A 23344-nucleotide genomic window follows, 5' to 3' on the forward strand; every position below is an offset into this window, starting at 1 on the left:
GAAAATATACCTATACATTTCTCGTTTATACATAACATGAAAAACACTATCACAAAAACTCCTAAACATGCAACCCATCAAACTCCATTCACTTTTGTATAAACCGTAGACACGGTGATTTATGAAGATGTATCAACAACCTCTGCAAACCACTGCTTCAATGCCATCGCCAAAACAGCCGGCAACTCACGCACATCCCTCACCACCAAATAATAGGCAAACGGGAATCCCTCTAAATATTTCTTCATCTTGAGTTTCATCTCCCCTGTGCCCATCGCAGAGTCATCTGGCTCAAAGCTTGCTTGTGTCAAGTCTAGAATCGAATTTCCCGAAGCCGCATCAACGATGATGAATACTATCATGATCCGCTCTTCCTGTGCCTGTCGCACGAGCCGTCGAATCGTCTCATGGTCTTCGCAGATACCGTCGGAAATAATGAGTTCTAGTTGCCAGAGGTCCGCTGAATTACCGCCACCACCAGATCTTCTTGCGCGCGCCTCACGGAAGAGGGCAATCGAATCAGCAACAAGTTTGCGTACGTTTGTACCAGTTTGCTGATAACTGAATTGTTGGAAGACTTGAGTACCCGCCTCTGACGAGAATGGCTTGCCGAATTCGTGCGCAACCCGGACATGCTCTTCGTCTCCGAAACCGACGATGCACAAATCTCCTGCTTCCAACATACTCAAACTTCGGGCCACGAGGGCCAGCGTCTCAAAGGCAAGCTGGCCACTTCCACTTTCAAGCATGGATTTACTATCGTCGACGGCTAGCATGATTTGATAGTTGCGTTTGCTGGGGATTGAACGACGCATCCAGATCTTGTCGCGCTTGTACTGGGAAGCGATGTATGGAATGATCTTTTTGATGTTGAGTCGTTTGCCGGTTCGGAAGTCACCCCGAAGTTTGGTGGCGAGCGTAGGGGCGAGGATAAGACGGAGCTGTTCGGTAAGCGAGAGAGAAAGATCGTTGGTGACGGCTTCGTAGTGAGCCCATAGTTTTCGGGCCTCGTCGATTGATGTCTTGGGGGCATTGGCTGAGGATAGGTGAATTGCCGCTAGATGCGTATCCACTTCGTCCAATTCTTCTTCCGTTGGTTGCTCGCCATCCCGTTCCTTGTCTGTCTCACCAACCAATGTGCCCTTAGCAGGTTGAGCACCTTCTATAGCATCAGCTTCAGCTACATCAAGATCCATTGCTGCGTCATCTAGCAAGTTTTCGTCAAGTTGATTATCCTTGCCGCCATCTATAACGTCAGGCGGGGCATCATCTGTACCACTAGGCTTCTCGGTCTCGACGGCTTTTTGTTGATCCAATGCCTCTGCTTGTTCTTCGCTAGCCTGGCCTAATGCCTGCGTATCTGCAGCATCATCTGCGTCCGCCAGATGCTCAAACTCTGCATCGGCCATATCAGTATCTGGCGGCAAAGTTTGCTCCTCCTTGTCCTTTGACGAATTCATTATCTCTTGCTGCCTACGGTGCCATTCCTCGAGAACATCGCCCAGTTTTTTGAATGCTTCCGACTGTGGATCATCCTGTGAGTCTTCACCTGTTCCCCCAGCGCTGCTATCAGCCTTCTTCCGGTCTGCACCCTCCTCTGTAGCACCATTTGGTTGTTCTTCTGAGCCAGCTTCTTCAGCGCCTCCTTCTTGTTGAGCGTTGCCAGACGAGCCCTTTTCTTCCTTGGTGTCTGCATCCAGACCAATCCCACCAGCAATCTCGTCACTTTGTTCGGGGTTTTCACCAGTTGCAGTATTTTCATCCTTTTCCAGATTCTTATTCTCTTTCTGCTCCGGTTCTTCCTCGGCGGTTTCTTCCTCGCCAGCAATATTGGCTTCTTGCTGATCTTCTGGCTCCCCTGCATCAATTTCATCCTGATCATCCTCTTCCATATTGTCAATATCACCCGGGTCTGGGGTTGCGCTGCGCTCGGCATCATCGTCAGCCATTTCCTCGACCTTGTCTTCAGTAGCAGGCTCAAAGTCGGACATCTCATCCATGCCATCATCGCTCATATCCGACTCGGCGTCCTCTAGTCCTTCCCCATCGAGCTGCATCTCCTCTGGAAGGTCAAGAGTCTGTTCTTCCTTGGCATGTGGATCAGTGACATCAAGCTCTTCTCTACCACCCGTTTCTTCCTCGTCTTCAGGAGCTTCTTCTCCTTCCTCTCCTTCCTCTCCCTCCATTGACTCTTCATCGTCCTTCTCTTCCTGGTCTTTCAGGTCTTGCTCCTTCTTGTCATTGGCTGCGGCCTGCTCATCACTTTCGGTTTGTCCTTTACCTTCTTCGTTTTCTGTCTCCTTCTGCTGCTCGTCATGCGCACCGTCCCATAACTTTTCATCAACGGCATTAGGGTCAAGATCATTGACGCTGCCTACTTCTTCATCGATTTCATCATCCCCTTCTTCTTCATCTGACCCATCTTCCTTGTCTTCACCTTCTTCTTCCTTCTGTTCATCGTCGAAGTCGCCTTCAAGATCTTCCTGATCCATGTTCACAGCATCTTCAGACTTTTCAACATCATCCTTTGATTTCTCCTGGTTCTTTTCCTGCGCGAGCTCGGATAGATCTTCATCATCTTGAATATCTTTGCTAATATCCTCGGCTCCTTCGCCGTCACCTAGACCCGTACCAGATTCGACCTTACCAGATCCACTTTCCTCAGTAGAGGAGGCTTCACGAGGACTGCAGAAGCCCTCCGACGCGATCTGCGTGAATGATTTGGAGAGTACATAGGACATCTTGCAAACTTCTCTGTGAACTCCAAGAAAACGGCCAATCATGTCCTCACAGATATTGTAATATTGCTCTGTTATTGGTAGGAGTCCCGCTATGATGGCGCTGGCGAGAGGCAAATTGGAATCAGCGTCCTGCAGAGAGTGAAGTTTTTCGAGAACGGAGTTCAAGGATGCTGTAATTTCCGCGATATGTAGATCTCTGAGAGTCTTCGACAACGAAGAATCTGTCCGAGAGAGCCAGTCTTTGTCCTCCATATCGGATGGTAGAGAGGTTAAAGAGCCCTTGAGTCCTTGTAGTGCAACCAAGATCTTGTCAACTGCGGAGAGATAATGACCGTTCAGATTCTCAATTATCAAATCACTGTCTGTGGATGACGCATCAGTAGGAACAGGAATCTCTAGCCAAGAAATAACTTGCTCGAGGACAAATTCCAGATCAGGCCGCTCTTCGATGAGGGCTGTGAACTCGGAATTGAGTTGTGCAAAGTTCTGCATGACCTCACACCCTGTATCAATTGTGACTTGAGATGTGATTCCTTCAGGGAGATGTGGCAGTCGCGCAATATCGCTCTTGAGACGTGCAAGTGTATCTCTCCATACGCCAAAGGTGCCAGCAACACTGGGTGAACCCGAGTACAAGGAATGGATTTCCACAATCTCTTTTCCAACTCCAAGAAGAGGAATCAGCCAAGAAACACGTTTGAATGCTGTTTCTCTTTCAACAAGGCCCGATTGATTGTCCTGTCTGAGATGCGAAGCCCCGTGAGTCCAGATAACCTTCATACTAGTAGATGTAGATTTGAGATCTACTAGGTGTTTGATAGCGGGGGCGAGAGATTCTCTTTGCTTTCTGATCAACACCAAGAAACCCTCGGCAGACCCAATACTTCTTGTGACTTCAGTCGGGTTCAAATCCTCGTTGTATTCACGGGAGTACTTCCTAACATTTGGGAGTACATCAAGGAATCTGTGGAAGTAAGAGTCTGCACTTTGAGCAACATCAGCGGCTGGCCCATGTTCAACTATGATGTTGGGCGTGGTAGCAAGGACTTGATTGACAGTGGCTTGCTCTTCGATGAACACAGTGCTCACATTTCGTCGTATGCCCATAAAATGAAGTTGACGGAGTGTTTCAGCATAAAAGCGACGTTTCTGAGTCTTGAGGTGCTGCAGATCATCCTTGTTGTCTTCTGTTAAAGTGGTGCCTGGGGTCTCAGACTTGAAAGACTTGACAGTCTCTAGTACGTCTGCGACGAAGCTACTCAGTTGCGAAGGGATATCCAAATCGGACAATGAGGACGTGTAGACTCTCAACATATTGGCAGCAGTAGTTGACGGATCTTTGAACCTAGGAGCTCGGTTGGCCCAGATAAGATCAGACTGTTCGCAAACCGTAAGAGCCTCCGATGAGTCCCACAGAATGATTGAAAGAGGCTTGGCAGGTTGACTATCCACTGTCTGCTTTTGCAATTCTGGCATACCTTGTTGAAGTATCGGGTCGGTGGGTTGAGCAAGGAATTCTCTGTACTTTCGAACATACTTGAACAGCTTGTAATGCGACCGTCGAGCACTCTCACGAAGGGCCGTGATATTTGTATCTTTCCAACTGGCAAGTTGAATCTGCTCTTTGACGTCCCTGTCAAGAGACTTCCTTTTCTCTTCCAATGTCTTGTTGACGACGGGCCCATACGGTCTGTAATGGTGCAAGAAGTTTTCCAGAGCCGAGACAATGCAGCTCAAGGCTGAGTTATGTTTCGTAAATAGCAGTAATAGTGATCTAAACTGCTCAATCAGTCTCAGACGTGCATTAAATTGGCCAATTGTTGTAGACTTGAGGAATGTTTCGAGAGTATGAAGGGCTTCGGTCGTATAATCCTTGAGATCTTCACCATTCTCGGCCTTTTGTAAGGGCAGAGCAATGAATGCCTCGTATGCCACGAACCACCAGGTGGAGACGGCTTGCTCACACTTTTCGAACTCTAAGTCTAGCAGTTTTGCCCATGTTGACAGTTCAAGACGTCTCCAGCTAATGGTCAGAGCCGTGATCTCATCATACAATGTGGCAGCTGAGTACTCTTTGCTAGCTACCAGTTGCCACTCATGAACGAGACCATGTAGCTTCTCCAACTTGGTGATATACTTGGCAACAGGTTCCAAGTGTTTGAATTGCAAGATCTCTTGACAACAGACCAAAACATCATGAATAGCTGCATGATCAGGCCATGCTGCTTGTAGCTGGACAAATCGAGTTCGCACGAAAAGCACAAGCGACACAAGACGTTTGGCCTCTGCAATGTTCGCATCCAAGTAGAAGTTGTAATGTCTTGGAGAAACGTTCTCGTAAGATTTCAATTCGTCTTTCAGTACCAGCAGGATACCGGGGAGGTAAGATTTTGGCGCTGCAGATGACTCTTCTCCGCTGCTCAAAGATCCAAGCAGACGAGTAGATTCAACAATGAACTGTCTCAGATTTGCTTCAATATCTCCAGGTGAAAAGATGGCTGCATGCAGTTCGGTCAACTTGAGAGAAATCGAAGTGATATCCATTCGAGACTTTTCCGATTCTTCCTGCTCGTTACCTTCATAGACAGGGAACAGCTCACGGAGCTCTGCTTCATCGACTTCCTCACTATCCTCAAATGACCCTTTGTAGCGATATGTTGAAGATTTTTCTGCAGCCTCCTTCTGGTCTTCGACGAGTTGTGTTTTCCAAATATAATGAAGAGATTGGAATATGTCCTTAAGACTTGACAGACCAGCTTCTGGCGCTAGACTAGACGAGTCGGCACCATGATGGAGAACAAGTGACGAAAGTTGATGAATCTGCACTTTGATTTGGTTCTTCGACGAGCTAGCTGTGGTTATTGTTGCAGCATGTGTCTTACCGCCAATGAAAGGGGTGGACTGGGTGATAATCTTGGATATTTTAGACGGGCTTTTGTTGGCTGCGCCAAGACAAAGCGACGCTCCCAAATCAAGCATTGTGAGGAATTGAGTGACTAAAACCGTGATGTCGTCGTAAGTTCTAAAGTTGGTCCGAAGACGAGCGCAAATGAGACGGATGTTGTCTTTCAAAAGGTTTCCGTATTGTTTGAACTCGGCGGCACCAAATGTTTCCGGATTCCTACTCAGCACTGAGTTGTGCAGATTCATAAACTCGCCGTGCAATTCCATGAGTCGTGATTTGGCTGGGCGACTGACAGGAGAAGCAGGCGGAGTTGAGCCTAGTCTTTTCAACTCTTCCTTGATCAAACGGCGACGCAGATTGGAAGTTTGACCGGAAAACTCCTTCTCAAAAGTGGCCAGAGCTTCGTCTTCCGTGGTCAATTGCCGCACTTGGTCAGCGTGACGTTGTCTTTCAACCACTAGACCCAGCGAAGGGTCATAAGGCTTGTCTGGGACAAAGAGACGGAGACAGATCACTGAGAGTTGGACGCAAACATAGCCCAATTCGTATAGGATATTCACAGATGAGTTGTCTTGAACGTTTGCAAGCGTCTGAATGCATCTTGAAAGATCTTCAACGAACTGTCTGAAGAAATGGTTTGGCGGTAGGTCGATTGCAGGCTCAAGTTGAGGCACTAAGCCGTGGAATGTACCAGTGTTCTGGATTGTATGCAGCACAGTGACAACTTCCTCAAGAATGATTGTATTCAAGAAATCTTGATGAAGAGAAACAATCTCCAATATCACACAAGCAAACACCCTTGCGAGTAGCAAACTCTGAGACAGAGCTATCTCGCGAGAACTATACGTCACCGCTTCAACCAATGCATGAAGCTCGCTCTGAAAGAAATCGAGTCGTCCAAGAAGAACTTCACCGGTGCGTTGCACATGTTGTAACAGATCAACTGAGAAGAGTCCTGACCAGGGCGAAACAGCAACTGCCGATGTTTCAGAGCCATTGTAGAGAGCTAGCCTGTGTAGGATAGCAGAAACCGGAGATTTCTTGTTGAACGGCAGTGTAGAGTACGCTGGTCTACCGGCAAGTAGAGGAAGTGTTTCATTCAAATGTCTATGCCGTTGGACTTGGCTCTCGTTCCAGAGCATTGGCAGATCGTGGTACTCGCACATACTCTCAAAGACCTGCAAGAAATGTGGCGGTTGGGCTGATGAGTATAATTGGGTTGCAGAGACCAGCTCCGTGACTTGCTGCTTCAGACTCGGTACCAAAAGCTTGCCATCCGCGTTGTTGAGGAGCATTGCATTCTGCGCTTCAATCAGCGATTTCCGGACTAGTCCGAGCTGAGAAATGTTTAATCGTGTCTGAAGCGCGATCTTATTGAACTCAGAAACCACACCTTCCAGATCAAGAAGCGAGTTCAACTGTTCGATATCCGTGCAAGTGACCGGTCTCCAAGCATCCCAGATCCTTCGCATGCTCAATCCTGTTCTCAATGCCCACGTTGACCTGAAGCGACTGAGAAGCTGGGCTAAAGAAGAGAACAACGTAGAAAGAGCAGATTGACTTTCGGCGGCGGACGACAAGATTTGCTGGCCTATCTGCAGGTAGATTTGAAACACGCCTTCATCGAGCTCTTTGACTTGCGTGACAGCGTAAATATCCCAGCAGAATCTGGTGAAACCTTTAAGCGCGGAAACTGCATCATTGACCACCTCATCATCGCTATCAAGCCCTTGAATAAAATCGTATGACACTCGAATAAAGTCTGTCAAGAAAGAGCTCACTGCCTGGGTGTCATCTTTCATCAGGCTTGATATCCTACTTGAAGCAAAAGAACGTTCCAATCTTGTCATCTGGGAGGGTTTGAGATGTTGCGAGTTTTGATGCGAATGAGCCAGACGCTGTTGTAATTTATGCAAACTCAGTTTGATATCTTGCAATCGAGAAATGAGTATTGTTCGATCGGCAATGTTTGAATGCAATAACAGTTTTGGCTCGTTGATAAGAGGGTGCACAAGTTCAGCTCCCTGCCCACCAGCCTCAAGACTCAAAGAAGAAAGGACTTTCCATTGTGAGTTGTCTTCGACCAACTTGGCATAACGCTCAAGAACTTCCATAGCGGCATTCGACTGTTCCACTACAGGGATGGAGACAGCCAATTGTCGAAGTGAATGGTAAAAGCTGGAAAGATCAGACATCTCAACGTGGTCCAGACGAATGCCAAATGACTGATCTGCAACAAATGCTTCTGACTCGGCACCAGAGTTCCAAACATAGCGTAGGCGGTACAATGCCGACTCAAGCGTAAAGGAGGGCGTATGTTTGGCAGATGCAGCGACTGGGAATTCTGACAGGAAGCAGACTTCCACAGATCGATTACGCATGGCTCGAGACAATTCTCCATTTCTAGGGTCCATAGTAAGGAACAGCCTGAAATTGGGATGCGGAACAATCATTCGAGCAGAACCGTCTTCCGTGCGTTGTTCGTTCAATACCAAGTATCCATTTGGTTCCATCAAAGAGTTCAATCGATCGAGGACAGATGCGTTGCAAAGGTTTGCATTATCAAGCACAACCCAGTGACCAAGTTGGATGGCCTCAGTTAAAGCTCCTTCCGTCCACTCGAAACCCACTTTGTGTGCGTCCTTGGAAGTCTGTACCAACGCAGTGCATCGTTGGGCGAGATTGTTGAATGTTGGACCATCAAAACGAGTCTGGAGAGCGTTAATGGCATTCGCAAGTGTTTCTGTGTTGATATCGGAATGGCTGCAAACACGGTAGATTTCAAGCAGGTCTGAAATCCCACTCGAGGTAGACTCAGATGTGACGGAGCTGATAATTTGGCGGTGTATAAAATTCACCACATCCTTGGCTAATGATTGAGTTTGTCTGCGGTAGTCAATCTGTTCGAAACCACCGATCAAATCCATAGTGTCTGTATCAGCACTCAACGCTAACTCCACAAGCTCGGCTCCCTGTATAGATGCGAGTGTGCGGATTGTTGTTGTTTTACCACAACCTGAAGGTCCCACGAGGATACTTGGCCAGGCTCGTTCAATACAGAAAATAAGAGACTCGAGGATTGGAAGGTGAGCAGGGAGTATCTTGATATCTGAATCCGTGGTATTCTGCTCGAGTTGTCTTCTGGGCATTGCCGCAAGCCCAACCTGGAACTTCTCGGCCGTCAAGTTATGATAGTAGGACTTCTCTGGAGCGGGAATCTTGAAAGACTGCTCGAAGACTGAAGATATAAGGGAGCGGTCTTTTTCCGTGCGAAACCTGTGACTGATGATATTCTCAAGGAAGTATCCACTTGGTATGTGCACGTTTCCACGATCAGAAAGCTGGAACCATCGAATAATATCACGAAGATTGAGCTCCCAAGGACCTCCGATATTGGCAAATTCCCGATCATGGTCAATGGCCCAGTTCAGCTTTGACATGAATTCAACCATCTTGGATGTCTGATCGGAAGGGATTCTTGGAAATAGTTTCGAGCAGATACTATTCAGATCAGTATCGCTGAATGAATCCGCGTACACAACAGTGAATCGATTGACAAAGGATGCGGGGAGACCTTTCCTGCCACCACCTTGATGGTGAGGGTTTTGTGCCGCAAACAGGACAAAATCAGGGTGTCTCTTGAATGTCTGGTCAAGTTCAGCCACATACACCTGCTGACGATGATCAAGACATGAGTTGAGACCTTCCAGCACGGATTGAGAAGCAAGATTCATCTCATCAAGAAGAACCCAGTCTCCCTTCTGCATTGCTTGTAGAAATGGCGCATCTCGCCAAGCAAACTGACCAGCATCGCCGCCTTCAACAGGTACGTCCGAGCCAAAGAGGTCAGTGAGGTCAGTTTGATCTGACAAGTTGATCCTAGTGAGTGGTTTTCCAAGAGCACGAGCCAGCGATGCAACCAATGTTGTCTTTCCGACACCAGGACTACCCTCAAGCAGGATAGGCTTTGATGTCTGTAGGCCACGGGCAATTCGCACGGAATTGGCAATTGTAGTCGGTGCGTCCATGACAAAATCTGGGTCTGGAGCCGAATCCGCAGAAACTGGTAATCTGAAAGGACCGACACATAGATAACCGTCTTGTGTGGTGACTGCGGCTTTTTCATTGTATATTTGCACAGCGTTGATTCCCAGCAAAGAACCCAATCTCTCGAGACACAGTTGACGACTCTGGGCGACACTATCCATTGAAGTGGACAGCATTGCCGATGGGTTGGCACCCAGCGTGTCAATGTAGACCATGGCTGCACCTTGAACGATAGCGAAATCTGGATTTGACGGTGGGCACTTGTTAATGAACTCGACCCATCCAAGCAGGTCACGGATGGATAAAGAAGAAGTAGACGACCCTTGGAACGTTTGCTTAAACCATTTTGCAAATTGAAGCATGGCCTTGGTTTTCATCTCATTCATAGAGTGTAACTTATCCTTCAAGATTGGCAGGATATCTTCTTCTTCTGAAAGTTGAGGGACCCATATCTCCGTCATACGATTCCTGAGTGCAGCTGATAGTTCTCTCTTACCATAGTCTCCTCCGGGATTCATGGTGGAAAGGAATTGATAGCCGTCTTGTGCCACTACGAGAGAGTCGATGGGGCCCTTTTCAGCTAGCAAGAGTGATCTATGAGGCTCGAGAACACTGTTGAGTCTTTCAAGAACAGAGTCATCAGCAAGAGATACCTCATCCAGGAGGAAATATTGACCAGTCTTCATGGCTGTGATAAGGCTTCCATCAGACCACTCGAAAAGGGCCTGGGATCTTGTGATGTTTGTCTTGATGCGATGTAGTAGCTCGGAAGGCACAGTCTCAAGCATTTCAGGAGTCAACTGAGCGAATGCAGCTTTGAGATTATCTAAGCTCTTCGACGACTGGTCGATCTCAGCATCCGGTAATGTTGATATGACGCTTGCGAGATCATCACACAATTGTCGTTCTATAGCAGACCGATTTCGCAGAGGCCTTTGCGCACCAACTATGTCACCAGTCTCAAGATTGACATGAGCATTGACAATGTACATTTCCTTGCCGTAAATCTCAGCAACTGCCTGGCAAATCTGAGTCTTTCCACAACCGGTTTCTCCAACCAAGAGGACAGGCTCATTGTTTCGAAGAGCTTCAGAAACAAGAACAAATACTCTTCTCATAGCCTTGGTCCAGACAATATTTTGTGACAAAGAAGTTTTGCCTTCCGCCCTTCTTTCGAGTTCAGCCAGACTGTAAATGGCATCTTCATCAATCTTTACCTTCATGACATCTTCTATAACTTTCTTCACAGCCCCTCGTTCAGCGGAGTTTCGTACTCTCTCGGCAAGAAGCATGAAGCCGTTGATCGCCAACGTTTCACGGTCATCTGCTTGACGTAGTGCCCATCTGAAAAGATCACGAAGCGTTGCGAAACTGTTCTTCTGTTCGAACAGACGAGTGGACTGTCTCAGGACCGAAAGCTTTTTGTAAACAGATACGATCCTAGAACAGAAAGATGGCGCAATCTGCGTCCTTTCCTTGAGAATATACTCCAATTCATCTTCTGGAATGTCGTCGAAATGTAACTCGAGAAAACGGTTCCTGAACGCCCTGGAAAGAACTTTACGTCCACCATAGAGACCAGCCGGATTCTGAGTAGCAAAAAGCATGAAATTCGGGTGCGGTTGAATGACTTCTTGCGTCTCAGGTAAGAAAAGTTCTCGATTGTCGTCCAGAAGTCGGTTGAGTGCTTCCAAAACATCCGAAGGCGCCAAGTTAAGCTCGTCAAGCACAATCCAGTAGCCGTTTCTAAGGGCTTCCACAAGTACACCTTCCTGATACTTCAAAGACCCATCGTCTGTTGACACATAGGAGCCAAGGTACTCTTGCAAGTCAGTGTGCTCATGATTGTTGATGCGGACGAATTTGTTGCCAGAGACTTTTGCGAGGTACTCGACCATACTAGTTTTACCAGACGAAGTAGGACCTTGAAGAAGAATAGGAAATCGGCGGGTTGAACTTGCACGAAGTAAGTTCTTCAGGTTCTTCTCGATGAAAGGGGTGATGATATAATGCGGTTGTTTCTCTGCGGTAAAGGGGCCCTTCTTCATCCAGTAATGCTTGAATTGCACATACTCGCTGCCGTCTTCTGGAGCTCTAGGAAGTTGACCAAGTAACGATTTTGCGTGTTTGGTAGAACCAAATATATGCTTTTCAATCAATGGCACAACTAGCTTCTCTGATTCCTGACTGAGAAGGGTCAAGAAGCTCATGCAGAAACCTTCGTAAGCCGCTCGCCGAAGACCATAACTATGCACATGGTCTGTTATGTAGACCAATGTACGCACCAGCGTACGAATACTGAAATGAGGTTTTTGACCCGCACCATCGGTCAATTTGTTTTCAAGAGTAAGTTTCTTGGTAGCAAGATAAAGACTAGCGATGTCAGAAGCAAGGCGGAGATCGCTCTGGACTAGATTGCCTAGATAGGTTTGTATCAGCCCAAGTAAGTCGTCAAAATCAACATCCGGAGAGTGGACATAAATTTCTGTAAATCTCGAACGCAATCCAGGAGCCAAATCTCTTTTCCCAGCATCCGTAGCGGGGTTCATAGCGCCAAATATTCTGAAATCAGGATGACCATACACACGTTCCACATCTCCAGCTTCGGATAACAGAACAGAAGGCAACCCTTCGTCACCGTGGTGTAATAAGCTCGCGATATTTTCTAGGATATCTGGAGTTGCTAAATTAATCTCGTCTAGCAACACCCACTCTCCATTCCGAAGGGCCCGAACAATCTTTCCTTGAACGAAGGCAAAAGCAAACTTCGAATCACCCCTGCTTGCCTGAGCTTCAAAGTCACTTAACTGAATTTTAAAGCCTTCCCACTTATCCCTCAGCGCAGTATACTTTGGGGAGTCCAGCTTCCGTTTCTTGGCCGGTTGTTCTTCGGAATTTTGTTCGGATTCTTTGGGGACACGGAAGACACTGTCAGCCATGCGGACGGCCTCATGCCAGAGATTAACGAGACGTGGCCAATTCCCAGTTGTTAAGCTCTTGGTGACAGAAGACAAGAATTTCTGGTTCTTTTTGGCAGAGAATGTTGATTCAAACAGCTGATTGAATTCGTCCAACAATGGAATCGCCATCGAGCGCAAATTGACGGGCCGAAACCCTCCCAGAAGATCCGTACTTTCGCTCTGTTGAGAAAGATTGACCACAGTCAACTTTTGGCAGGTCAAATTTGCTAATTGCTGAATGACGGCTGTTTTACCGATACCCGTTTCTCCAACAAGTAGCACTGGTTCAGACACCTGCACAGCAACTGCAATCTGTTCCATTGTCTTCAGGGCAGCTCTTGTTGGGGCGAAGCGAGCCGATAACTTGTTGAATCGAGCTTTTGTTGTCTTTGTGACTTTCATTTTCATGCAAACTTCTCTGCCAACGGAAAATCTGTCCTCGTGATCGGCATAGGGAGGAGTCCGCTCTTGCAAGCAATAATCGGCTCTTTGAGGAGACAATTGAAGTGCCTCGGCGATGATGGAGCTAAGCCTGTGCCCGAAATCTCGATCAGGCAGGTAACGAATGAACGCATCCACGGTGTCAAGGAATATCTCATCCTGAAAACTCTCAGGTGTTGCCTCGTTCCCTGTCGTCACTCCGAGACGGAGAAGTCGTTTGTGCAGCCGGTTGCATAATTTGATCAAGTCTCGTAATCCAGGCGTCCTTCCTTGAGCAGACCTAGCGGCTAAACTGCTGTGGAAGGCAGAGCACAATCTGTCATAAATGTCGATTAAGGTGGGAACCCGGGTTGAAAGCAATGGGTATTTCTCGATTAGAACCTGACGGACTTCGCTCAAAGGCAACGAATTGATCTGTATCTTATTCCACAACCTGGCTCCAAGAAGACCATGGCTTGGAGCAACCTCTTCGCCTTTGCTGTTGAGTGAAGACTTCATGGTGGCAATTATTCTGAATCCATCGGCGCATTTGATTCTCTCTTTTCGACTTGGGATAATCAACTCTCCTTTTTCAATAACCGGTAGCATAAGGCCAATAACCTCTGAGGGCGCTCGGTCTAGATCCTCTATCAAAATCCAGCGACCCTCTTTGGCTGCTTTGGTCAGAACACCGGGCTGCCACGAAAATGTGCCGGTCAAAGACGATGTCGCGTACATCCCGAGCAAACTCTTTGCGTCAGTTTGTTCATTCAGATGAAGTGTTACCATGGATGGTCCCTGGCCCATGATTTTGGCTATGTCATTGACCAAAGAAGTCTTTCCTGAATTGGGTAATCCGACAAGAAGTAGTGGTTTTTGTTCGAGTAGCGCATTTGCTACGCTCCTGAGATTGTTCGTGACTGTCTCGGTCTTAACCAGACTGCTTTCGGGAACAGGGATGTCCCATCGCACTTTGGGAACTAAAACTCCACCAAGATTAGCTGTGCGGTGGCTGAAACTGTCCCTGTACAGTTCCACTAAATTCGATTCTATATCCGCGATGGATGTGGTTTGCTTCGTGTGCAGTTCGGTCTGGAGAAACTGCCACCGGCGCTCCTCCCACAAACCAAGCAGTCTGTAGTCAATCACGGTATTTTCCCAAGGGCCCTCAATAGCTCCACAACTAATATGCGTTGTAACCATCTGTTGTGTTGCTGCGTCCCCGGCTCGCATATAATAACAGAAGCATCGAACCGCCAAATAACGCACAGAGTTGTCTGGATGTTGGAAGAGGGATTGGAGTTGTATTGGTGAGACAACGCTGGAGAAAGATTCGACGTCGAAGGATGAAAGACGAAATATACATAATAAAGCGCTTCGTATCGTTGTGTCGTCAAAGTTGAGTATAGAACCGCTGAAGGATTCTGAGTGTGTTTGTGCATATTTGCGAGCAAAGGATCGAAGATGCGGCGCAAAAGGCAAAATTCGTGAAAATGCTGAAAGGATATTCAAATAATGATGTTCAGAATCTAAGTCCAGCCATCTGGAGGCTAAGTCGACAATCAGAGCATTGTATGTTGCAAAAATGCATTCTGTATTCCCAGGCTGGAGTGCTGCCAGGGCAAGCGCATCCAAGTATTGCGATCCAGATGCATTTCGTAGTTGCTCTTGTAGTTCATTTGGAAGCCGACGGAGAGCTTCGGCTTCTGAGAGCTCTAGTTTAAAGACAGGTCGCCCCTCCATCATAGCGGCCTATCTCAACAAACATTCAAGCCCTCCAGTAAATGAAGGCTGTGAAGTTGGGTAAACTCGTTAAGAATCAACGAACTTTTTTTTGGAGATCTTTTTCTGCCGGGTCAATTGTGGGGCCACTGCTTAAGTCTGCATTCACCGCCTTTGTTGGAGTAGCTTAAGGAAGTCGCAGCTTACGCCAATCAACGTCGACTGGAGGCGGCCCAGGTAGACCGGCGAGCCAATGTCAACGTTGATTGATCAACACATCGCCAATTCTCATTCTATGCCACAATAGCTTCCCTTTTATCAGCAGATTGATCTGTGCTATATGCTGATGCGGCCAATTTAGTAGGAGTCATGTCATTGGCAACTCCCAGTTCCAGCGATGTGGGATTAAGCTCTTCCACACAGGGCGCATATGCAAACGAGTCCGAAGACGACGATCCGGTCTCGAACTATAGCCGAGATGAAGCCATTTTCGCCGAAGATCCTTTTTCGCAAAATGATTCCGAACCGTATGCACTTCTTATGACTGTCCGGGACTTTCTCTGATGCTAACAAGAAGCAAAACAAGAATATCCTTCAAGCGCAAGCAAAAACAGCCTTCTCGCTTCAGCCTATCAAACGTCTTTTCCGGCATCGGCAGCAGTACGTCGCAAATCCCTGCAGCCTCGCGAAACCAAGATGCAAACCTTACCGACTGGCCGAACGTTGCAGACAATTCGAGACCTGTAGCCGCCAACAGCGATGTCGGCGATTTCAAAGAAGACGGTCCTCTGGATTGGTATGTTGAAGGGCCAGGCCGGAGATTAGCCTACGACGACTTGACCGCAATCGATTGGGTTTTTGAATATACCAAAGAACGTCAAAGGAAACGGCTTTTATTTTCGACAGGGCAAGGTGTATTAGGTCATTTGCGTCAAATATTGGATGGGAGTTATGTTTGGGTAGTATTGGTCGCCTCAGGAATTGCAGTCGGTCTACTTGCGGCGGGTATAGATATTGCAAGCAATTGGTTGAGTGATATAAAGACTGGTTACTGCAAAGGAGAAGAAGGCTTTAGCCAATTCTACCTTAATCGTGGATTTTGTTGTTGGGGACATGAAGGTAATCCTTCTATGCAGATGATTCTGCCAGGGTGTTCTGACTAATGCTTCATAGACTTTTCAGAATGTTCTGGTTGGATACCATGGAGAAAGGCCTTTATGGTAGCCTCTGCTGGCGGAGGTTACGTGTTGGAGTATATACTTTTTATAATGTTTGCTGTATGTCAAGGAAATTGCGTGGACGCCGACTTCAAGCTGACTCTATCATAACAGGTCCTTTTTGCAACTTGTGCCTGTATATTAGTACGAAGCTATGCCCCATATGCCAAACATAGTGGAATTCCTGAGATCAAAACAGTCTTGGGAGGCTTTGTCATGAAGCGCTTCATGGGTGGCTGGACCTTGGTTATCAAATCGCTAGGGCTGGTGAGTCGACATTTCATATACAGAGCATCCTACTTTACGCTTGCGTACTGACTTCTAAAAGTGCCTTGTTGTCGCTTCTGGCATGTGGGTAGGCAAAGAAGGTCCTCTTGTCCATGTCGCATGCTGTTGTGCGAACATTCTAATGAAGCCGTTTGATACTTTGAATAATAATGAAGGTAAGAGCATTGAAACGAGAAGCCTCTTAAATCATAAACTAATTGTCTACAGCTCGAAAACGAGAGGTTCTGTCCGCTGCTGCTGCTGCGGGCATTTCTGTTGCTTTCGGCGCACCAATTGGTGGTGTACTTTTCAGTCTGGAGGTATGTGATCTTTTCCATATATTTCTAGTAACTTTACTCATAAAATGCCCCAGCAACTCTCGTACTATTTCCCTGATAAAACAATGTGGCAGAGCTTTGTATGTGCATCTGTTGCAGCCGTTACATTGCAAGCATTAAACCCTTTTCATACCGGCAAAATCGTGCTTTACCAAGTCACTTATACCAGGGAATGGCATCGCTTTGAAATGATACCTTTCATGATCCTCGGCATTTTCGGTGGCTTGTATGGAGGTCTCTTCATAAAACTTAACATGAAGGTAGCCAGATGGCGCAAGTCTAGAGGCTGGGCTTTCCCGCTCCTCGAAATAGCCGTGGTTGCAGTCATTACTGCGCTGGTGAACTTTCCTAACAAATTCATGAGAGCACAGTCTTCAGAGCTTGTCTATCAGCTTTTTGCCGAATGCGCAACCACAACGGACGATCAGCTCGATCTGTGCAAGACCGGTGCAGCGTCCTTTGGTGTTATCGCACTTTTGCTTATGGCAGCGATGGCTGGTTTTTGTCTAGCATCTGTAAGCTTCGGTTTAGAGATACCTGCAGGTATTATTCTTCCTTCTCTGGCAATTGGCGCTTTGTTTGGTCGCGCACTTGGCATTGCTGTTGAGATGTGGCAAGCTGCATTTCCGACTTTTGTTCTGTTTCAAAGTTGCGAACCAGACATACCCTGCATAACCCCAGCAACATATGCTATCATAGGGGCAGCATCAGCCCTTGGAGGGGCCACCAGAATGACTGTCTCGATTGTTGTGATCATGTTCGAGCTGACCGGAGCTTTGACCTACGTAATTCCAATTATGATTGCAGTTATGCTCTCCAAATGGTGTGGTGATATCTTTGGCAAACGCGGCATCTACGAGTCCTGGATTCACTTTAACGAGTATCCATTCCTGGATCATAAAGATGATAGACCTCCACCAGATATGCCCGTATCAAGAATGATGACAAATATCGACGACCTCACCATAATTCCTGCAGTTGGCCACACTATTGAATCATTGAAAAGTCTACTTGCTCAGACGCGTTATCGCGGGTTTCCAGTTGTCTTAGATACATCGAATCCGATTTTACTCGGCTTCATTACTCGAAAGGAACTATCATATGCACTGGAATCATCTCTATCATCTTCGAACCGCAATCTAGGTCCAGAAACGCAAACGTATTTCGTCCATCAACCATTCGCCGACCCCAGCGATACTCTTGACCTGCGACCCTGGATGGACCAAACCCCTATAACACTCAATAGTCACATCAACTTTTCAATCGTCCTAGGCATGTTCCAGCGCCTAGGCTTGCGATATGTCCTATTTGTCCACAAGGGTCATCTAAGAGGTCTGCTCACCAAGAAGGATGTCTGGTTCATTCTCAATGGAATGGAAAACAGACGCGAAAAGGACTTTGAAGATGCTCCGCCTCGAGAAGCGAATAGGTCGGAAGCGGTTGGATTACTAGGTCATGAGATATCACAAGGGGATACCGAGGATATTGGCCTCATGGAGGGTCGAAATTCTTTATGAAATTTGGCGAAATACCCATTTACCTTTGATGTTAGCGATTTGTTATTTTTGTGATCTAGATACCATATGGTGACAGTAGAAAAGACGCGTAAGCACATTCCACATGCATATCATCTATTCCGTTGCTTTTTTATATTCGACTTCTATATACGTAGTCGCAGAAACCTCATCGTCTAGTCCCATTAACCAGCTTAGTACCCTGACCAAGCTCACTCGCGACGCAGGTCGCCTCTCTCACAGCCCGGGCCACAGACCCCCTCACACCAGCATCCTCCAACACAAGCAATCCACCAATCGTACATCCACCCGGCGACGAAATCTTCTCTTTCACAATAGACGGATGCTCCCCACTCTCAATCATACTAACCGTCCCCTTCAAAACCTGACAAGCCATAAGCTGCGCTTCCGCGCGTGGCAGACCCATCGCAACAGCCCCATCAGCCAACCCTTCAATCATCAGGGCTGCGAAAGCCGGTCCCGAACCCGCCAAGGCAGTGCATACATCCATCTGAGATGGTGGGAGACGCACAATCTTGCCGATGCGAGTGAAGATCCATGAGATCAGATCATCCCATTCCTTGGGGAGAGCAGGACTGGGGATGCTGATTGTCGTCATAGCTTCTCGCACCATAGCCGCAGTATTAGGCATCGCGCGCACAACGGTACATCTTTCTGAAGCGGGCTCGGAGCCTTCCAGATACAAAGTATCCTCAATCTGTTGAGAAGAAACACCAGCTAAAACACTGATCAATAACTTGCCCTTTAATGCGTCTCGCATACCGGGGACATCGAGCACGTCCTTGAGCATGTAGGGTTTGCAACCGAGAATGATAATATCGGCTTCTTTGACACCCGTCACATTCTCGTTTTGCAGGATCTTGACTGGGAATTTGGGGTAGGGTTCAACGGCATTGCGGATACGTGCTGCGGTCTGCTCTGATCTGATACAGGCGATGAATTTGGTGGGTGTTTGGAAGGAGAGTTTCTCTTCTGAGTCTGAGGGCTCCGAGATGGAGCTGAGAATTCCTGTTAGGACTGCGAGACACAGGTTTCCTGTTCAAAAATATTTAGCGTTCATGTTCATAAGAGTATCATATGCAGATATGTTTTTGTCCGGTATCGGTTTACGCACCGCATCCTAGCATTGTTAGGGTCTTTTCCCCTGACTTGATTGCTGTTCCAGACGACATGTTTCCGGTTAATTATCTGTTCAAACAATTGATCTTAGAAAGATTTATAAAATTGTTCAAATGGGATCAATGTGTTGATATAGAGAGCAGATAAACCGGGCCGATGTCATCGTTTCCTCCCCGCTGTCTCGCCGGGCGGTATTTAGAATAAATTGTATTCTGCCGGATAAATAATGTTCACCGTCTTTTCTACATCCAATCAACAAGCTATCATTACAATCTTTAATTTCAACCACACCTCCTGTCAACCAGAAGCAGAAACACTGCTACAGGCGCAAAGATGGCAGATCCATTCGAAGTTCGCATGCGATTTACTACGCAACTCCAGCATCTCAGTGCTGCAGTTACATCGTCACAAAGAGCGGCACAATATGCGCTCAAATACCGGGACATGGATGAAGATCTCCATTCATGTATCCTAGAGCAGCTTGAAAGAGTGAGTCTATCATTCCCTTTTACGATTTCTGCAAACTCTGACGGACTTTTTATAGAATAATATGAACAATCGCGCAAACATCATGTACTTCATCGAACACTTCTGCGAACTCGCCAGCAAGGAAAACCATCTCAACTACGTCCGCATGATTCAGCGCGACATGCTCACAATCGTCGACTCCGTCGCCCCCGCAGACGGCTCTGGAGCCGCGAACGTAAAGCACGTCCGCCGAGTTCTGCAAGGTCTACAAGACAAAAATTTCCTGTCCAGCGAAACTGTCGCCGAAATCGACTCGGCCCTAAAAGAACGAGAAACAAACCCCTCAAATGTGCTTGACTCCGAGGCTCCGGAGGCCTCTGGCCAAACACCCAGCCGTGGCTCAAAGGCCAATGGAACGATTCGAGTTGATAAAAGACAGATTGAGCAGCGGATTGAAGAAGACCGTGAACGAAATAAGAGGCTGCGGGAAAGTATGTGGACGGTTAGTGGCGATAATAAAGGTGAGTTTCAGCAGTGCTGGGATGAGGTCAGTGATATTGGCGAGGACGATTATCTCGGTGCGGAGGAGGAGTTCGGGGAGAGGAGGCAGATGGTTACTGCTTAGAGGATGGGCTGGTGTGTCGATTTTGGTTTGGTCTGGTATATTGCATGAGTGGGCGTTTTGGGGATATTCATTCGGTTTATATTCTGTATATCTATTATGATATATATACGGCACCTTAGGGTTGGAATGGGAAGCTGGGAAGGAGTTTTGGTCATTATGGGCTCTAGTATATTCATGTCCTACATGCAGGTTTGTCTGTATACGCTAAATCTGACACTCTATGAAGGATGCATTTACATGGTATCATTTATTCCACTTCTTGCAAGACATGTTATGGCTTGTTAATGGAGTCCATCCTCTTTTTGACAACTATCTACGAGGTCTCGGCCATGAACTTGGCGGATTCGATATACGTCTCAATATAACCTTGTATACACTCGCTGCAGACTACCTTTGGATATTCTCTGGAGACAGCACAGCACCACTCCTGGGTGATGCGGAATGAATTTACCGCAGCGACATTTCTAGTCAATGAATTATTGATGACAAACGGCTTGTACACCAAGAGAATCGAGGTGTCATTCGATATCGGGGTGGAATCCCCCACATGTCTCAAGCAGGAATCGTGTTCGTATCAGTATTACTGGGCTTCAATTTGGTATGTCTTCTAGCATTGGCAATATATTGCGCGTGGATTCCTCGTTGGACCAGGCAGCTCGGCTTAGTTGCAATGCTGCGGATCGAGGCCTCCATATCAGAGAGGATATCCCTCTACGTGGAACGTATCAAGCCTCTTGACGAGACTCCCAGTTGGATTAGCAACGATTCCGATGACCAGATAGTCTCTAATTAGAAGAGGCCCGTTATATATCATATAATACAATTGCTTGTATTAGAGGAGTTCTGTAAAGAGCATTCAAAGTGGGCATAAGGATACCGAGCCGCGAGCTGAATCCCATGATTCTTCTCGAGAAATATGTGTCTCGGTTATGGAAATTGGTTTATCGCAAATATATTAAAGTGGGTTTTCTGAAGGATACAGTTACGTTTAGTTCGTAGGCCGTTGTATATCATTTACCCTCATCCAAAGCTCGCCATCCACACTGGGTATTAGGGCTAATTTCGCCTGGGTCGTAGTACGTACGGTATTGGTAACGTGATCCTACAAGTGGTTCAATAGCGAATCAGATGCCCGTAAATTTTGTAACATTACGCTACGACATCACAATGAACGTTACCGCTTTGTTACGAGGTCCACGCATTAAAAAGAACGTCGGTTTTTGAATCCTAAATAATTGGCAACGGTTCATTCTGAATACGATCATCGTAGCTCAAGATTGTAGTCATTCGGTCCCAGCTTCATCGTCAGCCATCAACATCAAAATGTCATTAAGCGGCATCGGCAGAACATAAATCCGGATAAGCATCCAACGAGTGGATCCTGGTCCCCGCTGACTGGAGAAGATTCTTTTGGCGGTAGAAACCAGAAAAATAAAATACCACGAAATCCAAGCCCTCGACGCTTTGTTCAGGCTTTTACGTTGATTGCACATACTCGAATCGAATTGCTATCAGTTTATTCGTTTACCCATGTTCTCACAAGTCTTCACAAGGGCAAAGGGCATTTTCTCGAGAAATAATCTCCCGGCCAGCGACGACAGCTCTGTTACCGCCCAAGCTTCTCCCTCCAACTCGACTGATACCAACACAGACGATTCATCATCCACAACCAAAAAAATGGGGACTGCAACTAGACAGGGAAACGTGGCATCCCCGCGCATGAATGGCTCAGAAACTGCCACCAATACGAAGCGGAAAACTCTGGAGAGCAAGACGAACGGCCACTCGAAGAAGCGGAGAAGGTTATCGCCCGAGCAAGAAGATAGCCTGATTGAGGTTTTGTCGTCTCAACAAGAGGCCCCAGATGATAATGTGACCATTCAAATTCCGGCGGCACGGGAAAAGAAAATTCGCAATGGAACGGAATCTACCACCCCAGACAGATCTGCAAAGAAACCAAGCAGCCACATTCGATTTGGAAGCGAGGAGCCTGCACTCCCAATTCGGACGGCGAAAGACGGCGAAATTGAGACTGTAGAGTCGACGCAAGCACAAGCTGAGGAGGACTCTGAGAGTGACGATGACGATGCACCTGAAGTCGTCGACAATTCGGTTCAATTGTTGGCGCTGAAAGTCCAAGCACAGAAGCAAAAGGAAGCCAAGAAACGGTAAGCTTTTGTTGTTCATAGTGAGGGAAAAGCCTACTAAGAACATCCAGGGATGAACTATTGCAAAAAGAAAAGCGACGACTACAGGACGAAAAACAAAAAGCCCAAGCAAAGGCAGCGGCAGCCAAAGCCAAGGCAGAGAAACCTCAAAAACCACAATCATTCGATTCGAAACTGATCTCGGATGATGATATTGTTTCTGAAAGCACTGCAACTCTTCAAGGATCCGTCGTTAGAGAGCCTGGTCGTCGAGTGCTTCCCGCTTTGCTGCCAGATGAGATTTTGAATGCAGAGCCAATTCACAGACTACCATCGCCACCTCCTGAAGAGCAACAGAAGACCAGTACAAAGCAACACAAATTTTTCAAAGAAGATAGGCCTGCAAAAGACATTCGTCGTGGAGACGTCACCATTCGGGTTCTGGAAAATAAGAAAGAGATGCTCCCTCCCAAGAACTCGGCAGTTGGACGGCATGTAAAGGCCGCTTGGCAGGCTGGACAAAGGGGTCGCAATGGCACTGCTCCGGGAGGACTTAAGCGTGTTGGGGGTGCTTCGAAGGGTTTCGTACGGCGATAGGGCCATCCGCAAAGCGTCTTTTTTCGCACCTCATTACGCCATGTGCTGCCAACTATCTCAAGTTATCAACATTTTGCGTTTGAATCTGTCAGAGCTATGCCTCAAGTGAAATGTACAGTGGAGTTAAGGCTTATGTTGCGGCTTGTGAGTCCTCATGAAGGTTGTCTGTATTCTTTCATGTTAGCATTTTTACGTTATTGCAAGCGATTATCATTGTTAGAGCATGTCTGCTGTCC

General features: G+C 47.1%; 5 protein-coding genes across 5 annotated transcripts; 3 read left to right on the top strand and 2 right to left on the bottom strand.

Annotated features, from left to right (window-relative positions):
• Nucleotides 1–119: 119 nt before the first annotated feature.
• Nucleotides 120–14816, bottom strand: EYB26_007323 (uncharacterized protein; the record flags this gene model as incomplete). Its single annotated transcript, XM_054266595.1, has 1 exon — nucleotides 120–14816. The coding sequence occupies one exon, from the start codon at nucleotides 14814–14816 to the stop codon at nucleotides 120–122; it is 14697 nt and encodes a 4898-aa protein (XP_054122570.1).
• A 348-nt stretch (nucleotides 14817–15164) lies between these two features.
• Nucleotides 15165–18134, top strand: EYB26_007324 (uncharacterized protein; the record flags this gene model as incomplete). Its single annotated transcript, XM_054266596.1, has 7 exons — nucleotides 15165–15322; nucleotides 15382–15914; nucleotides 15969–16072; nucleotides 16127–16279; nucleotides 16341–16455; nucleotides 16508–16599; nucleotides 16653–18134. 7 exons carry the CDS (start codon nucleotides 15165–15167, stop codon nucleotides 18132–18134), a joined length of 2637 nt encoding a protein of 878 aa, XP_054122571.1.
• A 166-nt stretch (nucleotides 18135–18300) lies between these two features.
• On the bottom strand, nucleotides 18301–19324 carry EYB26_007325 (uncharacterized protein; the record flags this gene model as incomplete). Its single annotated transcript, XM_054266597.1, has 2 exons — nucleotides 18301–19187; nucleotides 19267–19324. 2 exons carry the CDS (start codon nucleotides 19322–19324, stop codon nucleotides 18301–18303), a joined length of 945 nt encoding a protein of 314 aa, XP_054122572.1.
• A 280-nt stretch (nucleotides 19325–19604) lies between these two features.
• EYB26_007326 (uncharacterized protein) lies at nucleotides 19605–20364 on the top strand (the record flags this gene model as incomplete). The annotated part of the gene is made up of 2 exons (XM_054266598.1): nucleotides 19605–19760; nucleotides 19816–20364. The coding sequence occupies 2 exons, from the start codon at nucleotides 19605–19607 to the stop codon at nucleotides 20362–20364; spliced, it is 705 nt and encodes a 234-aa protein (XP_054122573.1).
• Nucleotides 20365–21894: 1530 nt separating this feature from the next.
• EYB26_007327 (uncharacterized protein) lies at nucleotides 21895–23108 on the top strand (the record flags this gene model as incomplete). The annotated part of the gene is made up of 2 exons (XM_054266599.1): nucleotides 21895–22532; nucleotides 22583–23108. 2 exons carry the CDS (start codon nucleotides 21895–21897, stop codon nucleotides 23106–23108), a joined length of 1164 nt encoding a protein of 387 aa, XP_054122574.1.
• Between the last annotated feature and the right edge of the window lie 236 nt (nucleotides 23109–23344).

This window comes from Talaromyces marneffei, chromosome 5 (assembly GCF_009556855.1).
Source record: "Talaromyces marneffei chromosome 5, complete sequence".
NCBI classification, from domain to species: Eukaryota; Fungi; Ascomycota; class Eurotiomycetes; order Eurotiales; family Trichocomaceae; genus Talaromyces; species Talaromyces marneffei.